At 31.4% G+C, this 20,624-nt stretch overlaps 1 protein-coding gene across 1 annotated transcript; it reads right to left on the bottom strand.

The window, feature by feature from the left end:
* Positions 1 to 6,682: 6,682 nt before the first annotated feature.
* Positions 6,683 to 13,282, bottom strand: LOC145591433 (vacuolar-processing enzyme-like). Its single transcript, XM_081647879.1, has 9 exons — positions 13,000 to 13,282; positions 9,506 to 9,670; positions 9,254 to 9,410; positions 8,552 to 8,637; positions 8,178 to 8,377; positions 7,844 to 7,892; positions 7,499 to 7,708; positions 7,169 to 7,375; positions 6,683 to 7,067 (listed from the first exon to the last, which is right to left on the bottom strand). Exons 1-9 carry the CDS (start codon positions 13,225 to 13,227, stop codon positions 6,885 to 6,887), a joined length of 1,485 nt encoding a protein of 494 aa, XP_081504005.1. The 5' UTR covers positions 13,228 to 13,282; the 3' UTR covers positions 6,683 to 6,884.
* Between the last annotated feature and the right edge of the window lie 7,342 nt (positions 13,283 to 20,624).

Consider the following 20,624-nt stretch of genomic DNA (forward strand, 5'->3'; position numbering starts at 1 on the left):
TAACTTATTTCTCTTTGCCATACTTTTTTTTATACTCTTATATATACAAGTGACAATTTATGGTCAAATTTTTTTTTTGTTAATCCTTTTTCATCTTTCGTTATCAAAGACAACTCAAGTAATTGAAATAGAAATTGTATCTAAAAAAACAAATAAAATAAAATTAGCATACAAAATCCAGTGTCAATTGATAATCTATAGCAATAGTATACTTCTCTCATTTTTTTTTTAATTTTTTTATCACACCACATATGATGGCACAATTATTTTGGTAGTGGAAAAATGGAAGAGAGAGAGGGGTAAACTGTAGAAGTACAAAATATAATGTAAGAATAAACTAAAGAATCAAGTGTTAAAAGTAAGGGTACATTAGATATTTGCAGTGTGAATAGAGATATTTTGTTTCCTTTTTAAATCGATATGGTGCAATATTTGTGAAATTTTCTTAAATGGCAAGTGATGCATAATTAAGAGTTAAGTATAAAGTTGTGGTCCAACTTTTTCATTTTTTCACCTTTTAGGACCTCCCACTTTTTTTTCACCGTTTGGGACCTCATGGGTAAATTTTGGCCAAAAAGTTAGTCCTTTGGGTTAAATAAGTTAGTTCCTTGGTTAAAATAAGTTAGTCCCCTAAAAACGGTCAGGAAAAAAAAATCCCCTCTAAAATGTTAGTCCCTCATAAATGCTTGTACAGGTTGATTGGATTGCGGCTTACCAAATAAGGACACGTGGGCATGCATGGGGAAGCGAAACCGTCTGCTGCAAGCTTCGTAAATGAGTGGTCCAAATTGAAAACGCTTCGTTTTCCTTTTAAAAAAATCGAAACGAAGCATTTGGAATCTTGTGGTTATTTATTTAGTTTAGGCGCCATTTTCTTCATTTACTCCCCTCATCCTCTGCCATTGTTATGAAATTCCCTCTTCTTTTGAAAATTTTCTTCTTGGGTGGCTTCCACATCTGGTAATTCGCACACCATTGTTGAAGGAAAATGAGGTAAGCATCCTAAACTACCACTTTGGTTGTTTTTTTTTTTGGGGCAAATTGGGTGAAATTAGGTTTTAGGGTTTCGAAATTTTTTTTATTTGTGTGCTTCAATTTTGCAAATTTGTGTTGAAATTAGATGGTGGATGTGTTCTTAATTGTGTACATTTAGTTTATTTGTTTGATGATCGTTTGATTAAGGTTGGATTAGTTGATAATATGAATTGTGGTTAGGGCTTAATTAGTCGTTGAAAACAGAGTGCTAGTGTAAGACCTTTAAAAATTGTTGTGTTTGGTGATCGTAGGAGTAAAATGGATGGACTTGAGTATGCTCACCCTGTGCTAGGGCTCGATGTCCTTTGTTTTCATGTTTTCACAAGGTTGGACCCTGCTGCAACGGCCGTGGCCTCGAACACTTGAAAAAATACGAAGGAATGAAGGCTTGATGTTACTAGTTTTATGGAGTTTTATATTTTTTGAAGTTTAACGACTAGTTGGATAATTACAACAACTTTATTTCTTTGGCTTTTATTTTCAGTTGAATATTTGAAATATATTCTTTCTTTGATTTGGATATGCATGATTATTAATGAAGGGACTGACTTTATTGTGTAAAAAAGTTAATGAGGGGACTAACTTTTTTGGTCAAAAATTCAATTAAAGGACTCACTTTTCCTTTGGTGAATTAAAGGTGGGTTAAATGACTGGAAATTTAACTAGAGGTCCCAAAAAGTGAAAAAAAAGTGAGAGCTTCCAAAAGGTGAAAAAATGAAAAGCTTAGACCCTAGTTTTATACTTAACTCCATAATTAAAAAACAGAGTAAGTATATCTTATGATTCTTATCTACAACCACTTATCAAAAAGAAATTTTATGAAGAACTACCCCAAAGATAGGCTATTTTGTGTACAACTACCCGTTTTTTTTTTTTTATTTGTGAACAACTATCCATAAGATGACAAACATTTGTCTAGCACTATCCATTAACGGATTCCGTCTAATTGTGCCATTTGTAGGGCCCACTCCTACGATTTCTCCCCCAATGAACTCCCTCCTCAAGTATTTCTCTCCTCCTTTCGCCATTTTTACTCTTCCTAAGGGCCTGTTCTCTTCGGATTATTTTCAGTTTAGTTCAGTTCAGTTCAGCTCCAATAATCTTAATTTCCTTCTCCCATAAAATATTCAGTTAAGTTCAGTTTATTTCAGTTCAACTCAATTCAGTCAATCAAAACAGGTCCTAAGTGAATCTTTGTGCTCCAAATTCATCCCTTTTTCAATAAATTGACAGGGCTTAAAACCCATTTTGTTTTCCTCCCGCAGCAATCTCTCTCTTTCCTACTCATCTTCTTGATGTAGAATTTACAAGCCAAGAACTTTCTACCAAGTTCTTTGTAGTCCAAGATGTCTCCATCTTTTTGTGGATTAAAATCCTAAACCCTAAATTAAATCTCTAATTATGTTAATTGAAGTAAATTATAACTCCTAAACCAATCAAATGACATTTGCTTAAAACATTACCTCATATAATGAGAAATTGTGTTGAATTGATCAAAAAAATTTTCCTGGAATTTTGGATGAATTTAGGGTTCTTTGGGAGGGAGTTAATTAGAGGAGAAACCGTAAAAGTGGGCCCCACAAACGGTATAATTGGACGAAATCTGTAAATGGGTAGTGCTAAACAAATGTTTTCTATCTTATGGGTAGTTGTTCACAAGTAAAAAAATTCGGGTATTTGTTCACAAAATAGCCTATTTTTTGGGTAGTTCGGGCCTGTTCTTTTCAGCTTATTTTCAGTTCAGCTCCAATCTGTTCAGTCCAGTTCCTAATTTCCTTCTTTATTAAAATATTCAGTTCAGTTCACTTCAGCTCAACTCCAATCAGTTCAGTCAGTAAATCAGAACAAGCCCTTCTTCACAAAATTTCCTTATCAATATGAGAATACAAAATGACGGATTCCTCCCTCACACAACTAACAACTTCAACAGGAAGTACATATGGCAATGGATCTTGGATCCGATCCGGTTCCGGTGGATCCACATCCATTTTACAGGAACTGGATCTCCAATTTTTGGACCTAGTGGATCTGGATATCCATATCCATTTTACCCGTGGATCCGTTTTATAATTTTTAATACATTTATTATGGTATTATATAAGATTTATATACTAATTAAGTTGACTAGTCTTATATAAATATAAATCTATAATTTTCTCTATTATTACATACTTTGTTTGTTATTTTTGTATGAACTAATAACCTTTAATAGTTTTTCAAAACAATGATTTAATTCCCGTCAAAAAAAAGGGGTTTGAATTATGTAGATATATATTAATTAAACTTATAAATATATATTTTAGCTTATTTGTCCAAACAAAACTTTTAAAGGTAATAAATTTTTTTTTTTTTGAAAAAAAAAAAAATACATGCGGATCCAGATTCAAATCCGTTGACCAGTTGGATCTGGATCCGAAAATTTTAGATTCATGGATCCGGATCCGGATCCACGTTCTTAAAACGGATTTGGATCTGGATCTAATAAATCCGTTTTTAATCCGATCCGTTGCCATCTCTATTAGAAAGACATTAATTTCAATACATGTCATGTACATGTAACTTTCATATTTTTATAGTATAAAAGTATAGTCCTTGGAACTATGCAAAAAAAAAAAAAAGTCTAGTCAATTAATTAACAGAAACATAAATGTTCACAGCTAACTTGGCTCATTATATGGATTATATAGTTCATTCTATATATACTCTCACTCAATCTCATTAATGGTAATACGTATGTACGATAGTCTTTACATTCACTCACTGAATATATGACATTTTTTAAATTTTATACTGGTAGAAAACATAAAAAGGAATAAAGGGATGCTAGGATGGTATGGTTTTTTCCTTTTTGGGTAGCCATACTAGCCAACTACTTACAGACAATTGGTGTTTAATGCTATATTATTATATGGAGTATACTTTAACCATTTCATAATAGTTGCATGAACCCAATCTCTAAACTGTACTAATTTGACTATATATACGTAGTATCTTTACTTCTTTAGCTATAAATTGATACGAGTAACATTTTATAAAATAATGTACGAAACATAAATTGAGCCGACGTTTTTCAGTAATTCTTTTTTTTTTTTTTTTTTTTTTTTTTTAGAAGAAGGGCCCTACCGAGTTGGAATCTCTTACATATTTTTTCAGCCCGAGTTAATGGGTAGACATTTTGAAAGTGGGGGGAAGGGTAAGGAAATTCCCACCCTAAGTATCTCTGGTAAGGTTTGATCTCATAAGCCATAATCTCAAGGTTGTGAAATGCAAACCTTACCACTAAATCAAGCTATGCTTGATTTGTAACTAACTAAGTTCTCTTGGCCATACTTTTTATTTTTTTTTAAAAAAAATTCATTTTCATTTGCCGTTATCAAAGAAAACTTAAGTGTTTGAAAAAGAAATTATACCTGAAAAGACAAATAAAATGAAATTAGCATACAAAATCAAGCGTCAAATTGGTAACCTATAGCAAAAGTATACTTTCTCCATACGTTTTTTTTTTTATCGCATCATATACCGATATATGTTGGTCACAATTATTTTAATTTGGTATAGTAGTGGAAAAATGGAAGAGAGAGGGAGAGAGGTAGAAGTACAAAATTAACCATGTAATGTAAGAATAAACTAAAGAATCAAATGTTAAAAGGGTATATTAGGTATTTGTAATGTGAACAAAACATTTTATTTTCTTTTTAAATGTATATGGTGTAATATTTGTGAAACTTTCTTAAATGATAAGTGGTGCAATAATTAAAAATATAAAGTGTAATATTTGTGAAACTTTTTTAAATGATAAGTGGTGCAATAATTAAAAATCGTAATATGTATCTTATGATTCTTTATCTAATGATTCTTATCTAAAGCCTCTTATCAAAATAAGAATACAAGAGACTTAATAATCTACGAAATGACGGATTTCTCCCTCACACAACTAACAACAACTTCAACAGGAAGACAAGAATTTCAACACATGTCATGTGCATGTAACTTTCATATTTTTTCTGTCAAAAAAAAAAAAAAAAAAAAAACACTTTCATATTTTTATAGTACTGTATGAGAATAGTCGTTGGAACTATGCAAAAAAAAGTCTAGTAAATTAATTAACAGAAACATAAATGCTCACAACTAACTTGGCTCATTATATATATGGATACATTTCATTCTATAAATAGACTTTAATTTCATTCAATCTCATTAATGGTGATACGTACGATTGTTTTTATTTTTCTTTTTGGTGATATGTACATTCGCTCACTAAATATATGACATTTTTTAGAGGGATATCCGGTTAATCTTTTTTATTGCTTTAGGGTGTGTTTGAGATTATTGTGGTTTTCTGTTTTTTTTTTTTATTTATTTAAACAAAAATTAAACAAAACGGTGTTTGGCTACATGGCTTTAAAAAACTAAAATCTGAATAGATTTAACAAAACTGCAACAGAATAGAGAAAACCATCAAAAGCTGTTTTATAGTTTTCGTTTTAAAAAATCCTCATTCCCCGCATCTTCCCAGTGTAATCTTCTTTCTTTAATATGGAGTACGAGCAAGTGACATATCTATTATTCTCATCTCTTTAATGTTATTAATCTTATCACTCTAGAGAACGTGCTATGGACCTTCTCGTTGGAGCGGTGAAGATGATTGCTGAATTTTTTTGGTTTTTGTTAGCCTTCCATTGCCATTGGATTTTGCCGATAATTTACCCCTTTTTTTTATTTTTTTTTGTATTTTCACAATCTTCCCCTTTTCTTTTGATTATTTATATTAATTTGAGTTTTTATGTATCAATTAAGCGCCTAGAAGGAAGGGATAAATAGGGCTAGAAGTAGCAAATGTTGATCGATGATGATTGTATTGTGGATGTGATAAGAAAACAATGATGGTGACCATCCTTGTGTTTTAGCAGAGGTTAAACAAATATCCCACTTTTTTTAATCTTTTATTTTGAGTAAATCGGTTTGTTTTCATTGAGTTTTGAAATTTTTTTAAATCAAAATAAAAATTAGTTTTTTGTTTTTTAAAAACTCAAAACACTAAAACCAAAATAATGCAAAACAAGCCCTTAGTTTGTCAATTTATTTCGCCAACTCAGAATTTGGAGTTAGATCGTGACGAGCTAGCGGCGCATATAGACACGTAGGCAATTGATTTGTAAACGCTGCTTATTTCCTCCATTGAAGCTACCACCGACACTATTTCAATTCATCATGTCCATCGACACTACAATCTTCCTTCGTTAAACTGTCCACCGACACCACCACCTCCGACGGCTTTGTTGCCGAATTAAACGAAAACCCTATGAATAAAAGGTGAAATTAAGGGCTATGCAATTTCCTGTGACTCAACATGATTAGTTGAATTACTCTGTTTACTTTGCATCACGATTATGACTATGATAGCAACAAGTAACTCTAGTGACATTTTAGGCTCGACGACACCTCTTCCAATACTTGTGGTTTATGTTGGTATCCATGTCACCAAGGCGACCAAGCTGCTTATTGTCCTCATAGGTTTAATCCTAATTTTATCCCTAATGCTTTAGATAGTATTAATCGTGTTTTTGCTGCATTGTCTGTTGGTGGCGACTTATCCATCAACCCTCAAAGAAAGAAAAAAACCAGGTGCTAGAAGGCATCCAAGGAATTTACTATAATACTCTTGTATTAGTTGAATATATGCATCATAAAATTTGTTACATGGGCTATTCAATATGCATCTCACTTATAGGGAGCTATATTTACAAGACTAGCTGCAGGCCCTTAGAAAAAAAGCATAAATCGCGTAACATAGAATTGAGCACCAATTTTACAAAAATATTTACTAGGTACTACACAGCATCATATCATCAGGCACTGAATCCCCTGTGCACAGAGCTCCAAGGACCAGAAGGAAAGTTTGGACAAGCCTGTGCTGAAGCCTCAGCCATCTGATCAGCTGTGATCCCAGCATTGCAGATGTTTGCAATGGAACGCATGTGCTTCATTCCGTATTGAGATAGTGACCCACAATGCTTCTCAAATGTCCTTACCTGCATAAAAAAGATTGTTATAAGTTTAGGATTTTCATTGGGATTTCTTCACATCATTAATACTTGTTATTATTACAATGCATGAAATATGATAGTGTTACCATTGTTTTTAGGCAGTTCCAGTCATCGATAAGGGGTTGTCCTGTAGGTCGGACAGTCTGCAGTACATCTAAACCCTTTTCAATTCCAAATAAAAGCTTGCCAACAAGTTTGATGCTGTCATCTAAATGAACCCTGTGTGACATTATTTCCGTAAATTGCTGTTGTGCTTGAAACTTTCTCGGAGATCCTTCAGGAGCATTTCGGAACTGAGGAAAATCAATGATAAGGTAAGATATCATTCATAAGTCGAGAGTATAGTTGTCTTAAGAAGATAATAGCACTGTGATTTATGTAAAGAGTTGGGATGTTATAGAGTTAAGGACCAAGACCTTGTTCCAGAAATGGATGAGATCAGCATCGCGCTGATTGACCGACTTAGAAGATGAAGTATGCAACGAGTTATCATCCACATATGTAAAATTTTCATTAGCAGGATTTGTACCCATATACAGGTAAAGCAAGTCCTGCTTTAGCTCTGTATCACCAAACTGCATGACATGTGAGCCGTAAAAAGGGCTTGATGCTGTCCTCGTCTTAACCTATAATCGCCACAATGAATTCAACCATTCTTAATAATATCAATTCTATGTAAAGGAATAGAACACAAATATCAGAATAGTCTGAATTATTTGATCAAAGTAAAGATGAGTGCTAAAAAATCTAAACATTCTTACCAGTTCATACTGTTGCTTCAAAGATTCTGTCAACAAGTTGTGTCGTTCACTGTTTCAAAATATATCAACCATTAGAAACATTGATTTACTACCACTTACAGGGGAAATTTTCTTAGAAAAAAAGAAAATAAACTCTAACAACAGCAACATAGAGAACAAAAACATGCAAACAATCCACTTTGTTATTACATTTTCACTCTCTACAATCCCCTTGAAAAAAAGTAGTCGTATGCTTCTTCATCAAGGGACGGAGGGAGTAGTACAACACTCTTGAAAACCCAAAGTATGTCACAAATAAGGATATCAAGAAAAAGATTTTAGTCATATGCCATACCTGTCTTCAATCCAAGACACACTGTACAAATCACCGAGACATGTGTCATATTCCGGAGGAACAGTAGGATCTTCTCCGGGACAGTAAGTTCCCCAGCTACTCTCTACAGCATTTGAGGCGGTGGTAGCATAAATATTAAGTCCTTCAGGAAGAAGACCTTCAAAGATGCTCCCAGATTCACAGGCTTCTACATAAAAAACCTGACATTTCAGAGACAAAAATCATTAATATGCACTGATAAAGTGATAAACTAAGATGGAAGACATATATTAGACTGATATGATAGCCTAATAATCAACTATGCTACAGAAAACAGCAAAATTATGCCAAATCATAATATTTGGAGGGTGTCAGGCAGATTTCTTGTTGCTTACCAGGCTTTTATAGGTTCCGGAGGCATGTTTTTTCTTCAGGGTGTCTATGAGCTCATCGGCATAGAGGTTTGGATACGTAGGCATACCTGATAAAACATACAGAATTGAGAACCATACTGACAGTACAAGTGTTGTATAGATTGGTTGAATTGCATATCAGAGAAAAGCCATCATCAGAAAGATAAACACCATAGTGAGATCAGTATGACTCTTCTAGGTTTTGGCACATTTATCGCTAATTTTCAAGAGGTGATTTGATGAATCATGAATGTATCAGGTAACACTCATAGCGGAGCACTTGATGCTTCTTACTTGTAGAAGATGAAATAAAATTATCATATTGCTTTCTCAGAACAAGATTGGGATTAGCATTCTCTTAATCATGCGAATGGTAAGTGTTATGATTTATGAAACAAAGATTATTGTTCAACATACATCCATTATTATCAGAACAATAAATCCTACCAGTTTACAAAAATAATTTTGAAGCCTTCTAAAGCTCCAACATTCTAAGTATCAGGGGACTGGAAAAACAATCCAAGAAAACTTGGATTTCAGCCTCCTTACAGGGCAATCTTAAATTGAGTTATTGCATAAGAGTTTCATACACGAGTCCACAAGAGCGTGCATACAAAGAACACAAACATTAATGTAGAAATTATGATGAAGATGGAAGCAATAAAAAAGTGGGTTACTACTAACCGAGCACCCCAGGACCACCATGGTCCGTGTAAAAGATGAAGATGTGATCATTAGGTCCACTATCAACCACCTTTCCACTACCACCAGTAATGGCTGTTTTGTTACCAAGTATAGCTGCTAAAAAGTTGTTCACTGTCACGTCTTCCCCTGTATAATCCTGCCATAGCATATTTTATTAGATGAAATGCACATTTTTGACAGTTTAACCAATTACAGGAAATTGTCTTAAGTTTGATGAACTTCAGATCAAACCTTTGGAACTCCTGCATAAACATCATGTCCATAAGGGCTATTAATGACTACCCCTTGTCTTGGATTCTCTATGTCATAAGCAATGTCGTCGTACATGAACACAATGATATTTTCATCCTTTAAACCTCCTTTCTTAAGCACTTGGTAAGCATGACAAACATCGGACTGTAGAAGATATTAACTCGAATGTAAGATCATGTTGATTGCCATTAAACATATAAATAAGGATATGCAAACTTTAGAGGCCTTAGAAAAAAAGAAAAATATAAAATTGAAGACTTTGCTAAATCATCTAAGGCTAGCAATATTACAGTTAAACAAAGTTCCAACTTGAAGCCTTGAGGATAAGCCAACTTTTTGATGGGAGTTCAGTTGGCTTAGGCTACTGGAACCAAAAATTTTAAGGTTTCAAATTCTTGAACAACTACCTCATGGATAATTCTCTTTTCACACTACCAATGGAATGCTATGTTGTCCAATATTGACTAATTGGACTACCTGATTGAAATTAAATTAAAATTAGCGCTAAATACATATAAAACTGCTAAATACATTAGTGGTTGTAGACATTAATCCAAAAGGAGTATTTAGAAGCTAAGCTTGACTTAGTATTTAAGGTTTGACCTCTTGGCCTCAAGGTTATTGGATCAAACCCCACACTAAGGGTTGGTTTGGAGACTTGTGAGTTGTGACAATTCAAGTCCAACTACGTCAGCTGCCTTAATGACCCAAAAATAAAATAAAATAAAATGTAGATATACCAAAGTCCAATCCTTCCCAATTGATATATTATTGATGAATTTAAAGTCCAAGTGGCATAAAAAATGTAAGAGATTAAAGTCCATAATTTCAAATGGCCCCCCTATGTCCCCCTCCAAGATTAATGAAGAGAAATAGTCTCAAAATAGTGAAACTAACCTATGTTCACAATGTAATTCTAGGGGATGCTAACTATTTAAGTCCGGAAGTGTTTAAAGGGGTGTTAATGTGTTATTCTTCTGTGATCAAACATCGATTAATTTTTTTTTATACTTTGTGACTTTCTCTATATCAAAATAATGTACATTCGTACTCTCTTAATTTCTCCTAGAGATAAAACTTATAGTAGTCCTAAACTAGTAATATTCTTCCAAATTTTTCTTTATTGTAGATTGAATTTCCCCTCCACCTTAGAGACATAAGAATCATTTGGCTGTTGATGTGTCTATAGTCAATATCCTCAATAGTCTTTTTCAAGCGCTCAAAAATTATATAGGACTAGCTATTGAAGTAGACACATAATGGTTAAATTAGGCCCAACCGCCCAACAAATAAACAACATAATATTATTTGTTGAAAAGAGGAAAACATATTTTATATAGGAAAATGACAAGTTAACAAAGCTTTTAATTAAGTACAAAAGTATTAGATTATTTTCAATTAAGACTTAAAAGAAAAGTTCTTACAAGGACCACTTGCTGAGCTAAGAGATACTCGCTCTAGAGTCAAGAACTCAAGATGTGCTCTAAAGTCTAAATACTACGTATATGGCCAATAAGTGCTTCCAAAAAGTCTAGACAAAATTACTTAAACACCCTTGGTATATCTAAGAAATACTGATCAAAATATCCTAAATAGAAATTAATAAAATTAATATGGTATAAAATTAACAAAATGCCTACCAATATAAACTTAAGTAAAATCATAAAGTATAATTTAATAGCAAAAATTCTTGTATGTGACTAATCATATGGTGTGGCCATTTTACATGTAAGACAATTAATTAAAAAAATAGGGGGTCACATACCTCTCAGTGACGAGCAAATGGGGTTATCTTGACGTATGTTGGTTACTTAAATGAGCTAAAGGGAATACTCTCTTACATAAATGAAATTATTTTTTGATTTTTTTAGCAAAAAACAAAAAAAAGAAGTTACTTGAATGAACAAATTGGGCTACTTGTTTTCAAACTAGTTGATGATATTACTCATATAATGAGCAATTGGAGTTACTTTATTGAACAAATTAAAATATAGGGTTACTTTTATGAAAAATTGGGGTTACTCATATATAAATAAAGATTATTCTTATAATAAATCAATATGGTCACACCGTGTAACTAGTCACATATAAGGGTTACTCATTTAATAAACATAACAAATTAATAAAAAATATTGGCAACAATTATATTTTATGCATGTAGCAGCACACAACACACGCACAGTAATTTGGATGATAAGCAGTTTAATAATGAAATTAATAAAAAAAAGTTATAATACAATCGTAATTAGGGTGTATTATGAGGTTCATTTTAATGATGGAAAAGAGTCAAGAAAGCCAAAACATGAAATTTGAAAATCATGACTGTCTGCAAGACCAAAATTCCACTACATACATAAAGTCCAAAAAAAAAAAACCAAAACTAGCTTAGCGATTTCTGTAGATAATGTTAAAATAAATTCTGTGTATACGTTGCCGTGAAAAATATTTCCCACCATACCGTCCACGTAGGCTCGGGTTTTTGGTTCGTTTTTTTGCTAGTAATAAACCACTAATAAAGATTGCGATTATACACAAATTAGAACCGCTAATGGTATTAGAGGTTTTATTTAAAGAACCTCTAATACCATTAGCGGTTCTATTTGAAGAACCTGTAATGGTTATTGGTTCTTTAAATAGAACCTCTAATGGTATTAACGGTTTTAATTGAAGAACCTCTAATACTATTAGCAGTTCTATTTGAAGATTCTGTAATGGTTAAAGGTTCTTTAAATTGGAACCGCTAATGGTATTAGCGGTTCTTTATAGTCTCGGATTTTACAAACCTTCACTAAGCCTATGTGTACAGTATCTCGGGAAATAGTTTTAAAACTGACATATATACGAAATTAATTTTTATATTAGCATTATCTATGAAAATAGGAGCACCTAAACTAAAATAAATAAAGTATATACTATCTGAATGTACTAAAGAATAATTGTCAATTTGTCACATTGTCCAAACATATCATAATTTATTATTATGTCAAACATAGCTTTATTATTAATAGACCAATAATAATTTGTACTTAGTGAAGAAATTTATATTGGTTAATTTTATTGTGACAAGTCGATCACAAATCATATTGACCATATTATTTAATCAAGATGTCAATTTAACCAAAGTGACTCGCTACTGAATTTAAAGTTGTACACTTGTACTTTCATACTCCTTGATTCCCATGTCCCACCTCACTAGTAATTTGTAAAATTTTGTAAAATTGTAACAATCTAACCCCTCAAACATTATAGGGTTCCTTGTTCTTTAAGGCAAATAAGCTCATCAATGGAAATACACGTACTTATTTATAAAATTGAATACGACATTGAATCCACGACAAAAATACGGCACGATTACTAGAATATATAATTATTTTAAATAAATTTTATTATAAATTATAATAATACTTTGTATATAAATAACGACAGACAAGTTTAGATAAATCAAAATAAATTTTGAAAACAACAAAATTCACCTGATGCCTGTAATTCCAGTATCCATTAGACCCAGCAATGAGAACAGCCCATCTAGTCCCAACAGAATCATCATCGACATCATTTCCACTACCAAAAACACGATCAACTACCGAAGAATGATCGAACGGCAGCCGAATAAGATCATCCAAAATCAGACGGCTGTGAACGACCGCACTCGAAATCAGGAGTACCACTAGCAGCACACCACCGGCGTAACGGATCATCATATTTTTGGTGAATCTTTTAAAAATGAGATAGAAGAGGAAAGGAAGTGGTAACGCAAATGCTATTTTTAGTAAGGCTATTTGTAGTGAACAAGTGATGGTTTGTCAGGGGTATTGTTGTAATTTCAAGTGAAGGAATCAGCCGCCTTTTATTGTTGTTGATGACTACATCTACGGTTGTGATGAAAAGTTGAAAATTTTGTACGGTTGAGATGGGTTTTATCTGGACAAGACATTGGGGTCCACCATGATTTTTATAAAGCAACAGATTGCTGATACGCATGAATCTTTTTTTTTTTTATTATTATTAATTTTGTTTTAATTTTTGGTTTTTCTATTTTTATTTTGGTTCGAATATACACGATTGATAAGATAATAGGAGCCACTTGGCCATTGGCGTTTGGGGATGGCCCAATTTTTGGATCTTGAATTTTTATTTCCAAAAATTTAATAATCGTCTCCAATTTTGTGTCAGTATTCGATTGAATGATAATGTTACACTAGAGATGAGGTAAGCATTAAGCATCATGCTTTCATGCCATCATTGTAATTTACTCTTTTAATTGGGATATTTGTGACGAGGTTTAACACTTTAACTATTCAAACTCGTATTAATAAGAGCAATTTTCATAAATATTGTTTTATTGTTAATTAATTCTCAATTTGTGGTCGATTTAAAAACTTATTCCACCATATTGTCCACATAGAATCATGCAGTGTAATCACAAGCCAAAAATTAAAGCACCAAAACCGTTAACAGTGATAGGGGTTTTATAAGTAGCACGTTATTGATAATTGTGGTTTTATTTTATTAAACACCATTAATTTCTGCGGTTCTTTTAATCAAAAAATTCAAGATGCCTGAGGCTTAGATTAAAATTAACAATTGATAAAGATTGGAAGTTTCTAAATCAAAGATATCATATTCAGTATACAATAAGGAGAGGCTTGATGAGTTAGAGGAATGGTTTAGAGAGATGAGAAAGATTTTTTGGTGGCTTCCAAGGAATAATTATATATTCAAGGATTCGTTATCCATCTTTTATTGATTTTCTCAAATTTATCATCCTTTTTTCTTTTTAAGAGGGGAAAAAAACACACGAGATTTTCCTAAATTTCTTTATCCCTAAGAGAAGGAAACATAAGTCAACCTGCACTATTCAAGACTAGGAAAAGTAATAAGCTTAAATTAGAAATTGAAATCCACTTCTTATCTTAAATACTTCATATAACAAAACAAGTGTCTTATTGCCTTCATTGCAATATAATAAGTTGAATAAGGGCATGTTCACTTCAGCTTAATTTCAGTTCAGTTCAGATTTAATCAGTTCAGTTTAGTTCAGTTCAGCTCCAATCAGTTCAGTTCAGTTTAGCTCTTAATTTCCTTTCTCATAAAATATTCATTTCAACTCTATTCAGTTTAGTTCAGTTCATCTCCAATCAGTTTAGTTCAGTTCAACTCAATTCAGTAAATGTGAACAAGTTTTAAGTAAGCGCGACAAAAAGAAGTCACTCATGTCTCTCCCATAGTATCAACCTTCATTTGCTAAATTCCAATTTAAAAGGGTGTCATCTTCTCCTTTTTATATTTTGAAGTTAACAAAAGATAGTTGTCGATGAAGAATACGGAGTAGAAGATAATTTTTCACAAATATTTCAAGATAAGGTGACTACATACTAAATTGACATACAAAAAACTTGATTGTACCCTAATTCAAAGCTTGATAAATGTCACGTAAACACTGGTAGAGTAGATAAATGATGGAGCAAACAAGGAGAATCCAACCTTGCAAATAAAATTGAATATCTAGATTCCTAGACGATAAATCACTATCTAATAAATACATTGGCACACTAGAATAGTAGAATTAATTAAGAAGAATACAATATGTCAACTTTTCAATTTCAAATTGGCTAATGGAATCTGCCGTATGCGTACACGCTAGGGATTGTGGGTTGTCACAATCAACAACCTTCCAATTGCAATTTATTTTCATTTTTTCTAAGATAGCAACATTCATTATTCAAATACAAGTTCTATTTAAATTAAAGTGAGTTTCCTATGTTGTACTACGTATGCTATTAATATAATGGATCATATTTCAATTCAAATTATTCTTTTATTTTTAATTACTTACTCCCTGAGTTTGATCGGCACATTCGCCGAGACGCTAGTTTGACCATTAATATCTTTAATTGTATATTAGTAAAAATTGCAATAAAATTATATTATGAAATTAGACATTATGACAAATCTAATGATATATTATATAATAACATCTATTTATTTTTTAGATATGAAAAAATTAAGTCAACTATGGTATGTGAATAGTGCAATTGTCAACGTGATGCATTTTTAAAAAAAAAACGGAGGGAGTAATTGACATGATAAAAGTGTATGGGAACAAGATGAAGTTTTCATATGTCGAATGAGAGTTTGACACCATACACTCTATGTTAATTATCTAGAAAGTATATGGAGGATGGTGTGAGGTTTTGGCTAGCCAATATCGTACCGATAATCGGCAGCTAATTGATGCTAGATAGTATATAACTATATATAGTATACTTTATCAAAATTGTTGTACAACATTTTTTCAATCACAGACTCAAATCTTTCAAATGTACTAATTTAACAATAAATAGCCATAGTTATAAATTTATTAAATTTTAAAAGACTAGTATATTAAAATATACATAGTGACATTTCTAACAAAATTTCTTAGTCATTTTTTATTTATAATTTATGGTTAAGTATTTTATAGTTTTATAATTGAGAGAAATGAGTAGCAAATTCAAGGTATATAGATAGTCTACAACATAGCTAAAAGTTAATTAATACTTCATAGATCTTTCGGCTCGATCTTACTCCCTTTATCTCACTAAATTTACCCTATTCTAATTTTTTATGAAACGATTTTATGCCTTAACAGTCCACGTGCAGTCACAAAAAATTAATCCTTGTTTTCACATTCTTTTCAAGTGAAAAATCTAACTAAAATATACTTCGTAATGTCATACAAGACAAGTTTAGTGAGATAAAGGGAATATATAGCTAGTTATGTGAGTAAGAGAGTGGTAGACACGTACTGGTAGTAAACTTTAGCTCTCTTGTAAAGTACTGTGATTTGGGAGTGAGGGAGTAATTGAGTAGACGAAAAATATAATCTCAAAGTGTCTTAGTGAAAATTTATATACGAATTCATATTGTAATAAGCTAGTTATGATGGGACACTTATATTAATATTTTAGTTATTTAATGTACGGCATATATCTTAAATTCTTTGATTAATAAGTGAAGAAACTACAACTTTTCTTCTTCAACTTAACTGGAGTATGCGTACACGATTGAAGTACTTACCAATCCAATTAAGTCAAAATAATCTTTTTCAATCAAATCGAATACAGTGAATATCATACAAGTATATTGGGGTTGATATGCTTATATGTTCAAACACCTCCCTAATTTTAAAAATATCAAACTAATCAGTTGGCTATATTAACATAATTATATGAAGTATTAAGTATTCACGTATCAAGCTCATATATATGATATCAAGATCGTGATGAAAAGTTAAGGCATCACTATACATAATATATAAATCTTCGAAAAAGATTAAATATTAAGGACAGTAAGATGTTAGATTGTATACACCTGAACATAAAGACTTTAAATCATCCATTTTTATCTTATTAACTTATTATCGATTAAACATTATACTTGTATTAGTTTTAGGGTATGTTCACATTTACTGAACTGAACTGATTGGAGCTGAATTGAACTGAACTGAACTAAACCGATTGGAGCTGAATTGAACTGAATTGAATTGATATGAAATGAATATTTTATGAGAGAAGGAAATTAGGAGCTGAACAGAAGTGATTGAAGCTGAACTGAAGTGAACTAAACTGATTGAAGCTGAACTGAAATTAAACTGAAGTGAAATTAAGGTGAAGTGAACAAGCCTTGAATATTATGTGCTTTAGAAAGCAAATCAAATTAGCATATATCCTGAGTCAAATATTGATAACCTATAATAACTAATATATATCATGGAATCTTATCTATATATGGCCTCTTTTCATAATGAGAAAACAAGTGACTGAATCTACAAAATGACAGATTCCTCCCTCACACAACTAACAACTTCAACCATCCTTCAAAAAAAAAAAAAAAAAAACTTCAACCAGAAGACAAGAATTTCAAGACATGCCATGTGCATGTAGCTTTCATTATCTTTATAGTAAGACTAGTTGTAGGAACTGTGCAAAATAAATATCTGGTTGATTAATTGACAAATGTTCACAACCAAGTTGGTTTGTGATATGATTATGGATAAGTCCGTTCACTCCATCCTATATAGTCTTTCGATAAATCTCATAAATGGTTATACTTTATATGCATTCATTGTAACATTACATGATAGAAAATATAAATATATTTGATTTTGTAAATAAAGATGTCATAGGATTGAGCTGATCCAATATGAAAAAAAACAAGATGTGACAAAAGTACATTGACAACATTATACATACTGCATACCACATGTCACAATTGGGTTTAGGAGTGCTTGGTCTGGCTAGCTAGAGTTGATCAAGAATACCTGACCTAATCCGACTCAACGAAATTACCTAGATTTGGGTTGAATTTTTAGACTCATGATACGAGCTCAAGCTAATCCAGCTAGATTTTTACTTGTATTATTTTAGGTTTTGGATGGACCTAAAATTTAATTTTCAGTTATAATTGGTCAGCCCTGAAATGGCCCAAATAACATAGTCTTTTGGCCCGAATAATAAATTTGGATACAAGTGTTTAAGCTTAGGCCTGAATAATAAATTTGAATAATAGCAGAGTTTTGGCCCGAATGGCCCAAAAAGTCCGATATTTTGGCCCAAATGGCCAACTTTTTTCGTAAAAGCCTGGCACGGCCTGTGATTAAGATTGTAAATCATCAACAAAATAGTAACCAAGAAGCCCAAGAAAGCTTTTGGGCCAAGAAACAAATTTTAAAGGAATTGAAAATTTGAAACTACACCGTGGATGGTTTTATTATACTCTTTTCGTATTTTTTAATGTTAAACTTTGATTTTTTTTTTTTTTTTTTTTTCATATTTACATAATGGTTTTGATTTAATTTTTTTTTGTTTTTTCCTAATTCATAAAACACAAATGTTGTTGTATAGTACTTTGGATTCATCATATATATACTTTCATACTATCAATTTTCTTATAATGTTTATTAATGTATAATGATCAAATTCATGTCTCAATATACGTGTTTGATCAAAGTGTACATTAAATAAAAAACGAAGGGAGTATCGTGTCTACTTTTTGATGACAAACATAGACAAACAACATACACGATACACCACTAGTAAATTTCTCTCCTTACACAAATTATGTTGCTAAAAAATAATATTTTTTTTTTCTTTTTTCTTTCATGCATAAGATTTTGCCATTAAAGTGTTAGTTCCCTAAGGTTTTTACCCCAAATTCTAAAGATATGGAATTTGAATTATGCTAAAAGAGGTTGCTTAGGGGTAGGATTTATAAAGTTATTACAAATTTACAGCTAGTCTTAATAAATAGACTAACAATCCTACAAATAATAAATAGACTAACAATCCTACAAATAAGCAACTACAACTAGATGTGCCAATTTGGATCTCTGGATCGGGTTTGAAGAACTCGGTTTAGGTCAAGTCTAATTTTAAACTTAAGTCATATTAAATTATTGTGTCCATGTGAATCAAAATTTAAATCGGATATTTTTTAAGTCGATTAGGTTGAATTAAGTTTTGACACCTCTAAATACTACCACTCAAAATAAGTTTTTTCTTGGACTACAAAGTAGGCGATGAATTTTCAGAAATGTAATCGGGTTTGTGAAATGTCAAGGAAGAAAATCAAAGGCAAGAAAAAGTATGACAAATTTGAGCCCGCCTATCTTAAAACTAACATGACTACTAGCTCTTTGGACACTGAAGAGTCCAAATTAAAAACGAAGTTATATTTATTAAAAACTACATCAAATGACTAATAACCAAATATGACAAGAATTATGAGAACATCCATCCAACAACTCATAATTAGTGGTATGGAGGTACTACCCTAATGTGGTTCTCATAACATTAAAAAAATTGTCTTAATGAATGGGAAATCTTTAGACATTGAAACACAAATCATTTACAAACCAAAGATTTGATAATTATGGTATTAATCAAGTTTAAGAATGTTCATTATCTGCATTAAGACGTGCTAAAGTCATTATCTAGTAAACTATCCCACACCAGCCCATTTAACGCCATGATTCTCTGTAATGACGGTGATTATTACTGATTTATCATAAAATTAGTCATGAGTCAAACTTTGTGTATACTTTATTAAGCTAAAAATTTCCAATGAAATGGGGTTGTAGACAACTCATCATATGATAAACATTACCTCCCTCCACGATAGAAAATTATATATATACTCCGTAGTCTTATTATTTGCGATAATTAAATTTTATGATTAACAAAAAAAAAAATAATGACCAAGGATTCCCCTAATTTTTGACTAGTGAAAAATTATAAAAGCTACTCGTAATGTTTAAGAAATATTTAGATTAATTCAAAAACATTTTGAATTATAACATTTAATTTGTGTATGAAATAAAGTCATGTGTGATTTTTTTTTGAGCCTTAATGTGCAGTTTTGTAATATCTAAAATTTAAATTTTTATTAATACATAGTTAAAGATATCGTTAGTAAAGTCAAAACATGAACATCATTTCGGGATGGAGGAAGTATATAATTCGTGTAAAAGTTCAAGTGTTACTAGAATTAAAGAATGAAAAAGGCTCGGTTCACTTCACCTTATTTTTATTGAACTGAAATTATTTTTAGTGGTCTAAAATTTTTTTGTTTTACTGATTTTTAATGAACTGAAAATATTTTTTGCTGAACTGAACTTATTTTTATGGAATTAAAAAATTAATTTTACCGAACTGAAATTATTTCTACTAAAAATTATTTTTATAAGGTGAAGTGAACAGAGACTGATCTTATTTTTATTGCTGATATAATATTCTTTATTAATTTGATTGATAGTAGAAGACTAGAAGTGATTTTTATTATTAAGGGGGTGGATGATACATCTTGACTAAGCTACTTACTCTCACGTACAACATCAATATCTCCATAAAACATTTCTTCATATGCAGCTTAGTTATTAAATATGAAATAGCCTTTGATTGTTTTTTTTTTTTTTTTCTTTTCCCAATCAACTTATATTTTCTCCAAGTTTATGTAACATAAACAAAATTTAACCAAAGAAACCATGCATTTCTCAATGTTGTCGATAATAGTACTACTACTCTACACCATTCCGGCATGCTCAGCCACACCAATAACA

This window comes from Chenopodium album, chromosome 18, assembly GCF_948465745.1.
Source record: "Chenopodium album chromosome 18, dcCheAlbu1.1, whole genome shotgun sequence".
Lineage (NCBI taxonomy): Eukaryota > Viridiplantae > Streptophyta > Magnoliopsida > Caryophyllales > Amaranthaceae > Chenopodium > Chenopodium album.

Bases quoted from the DNA above. Each gene is read 5' to 3' on its own strand.
- LOC145591433 (XM_081647879.1), bottom strand. From the start codon at position 13,227: ATGATGATCCGTTACGCCGGTGGTGTGCTGCTAGTGGTACTCCTGATT. The intron at 7,709-7,843 runs GTAAGAATGTTT...TGGCGATTATAG, and splicing joins TGAAGCAACAGTATGAACTG to GTTAAGACGAGGACAGCATC. The intron at 7,376-7,498 runs GTCTTGGTCCTT...GATTTTCCTCAG, and splicing joins TCATCCATTTCTGGAACAAG to TTCCGAAATGCTCCTGAAGG.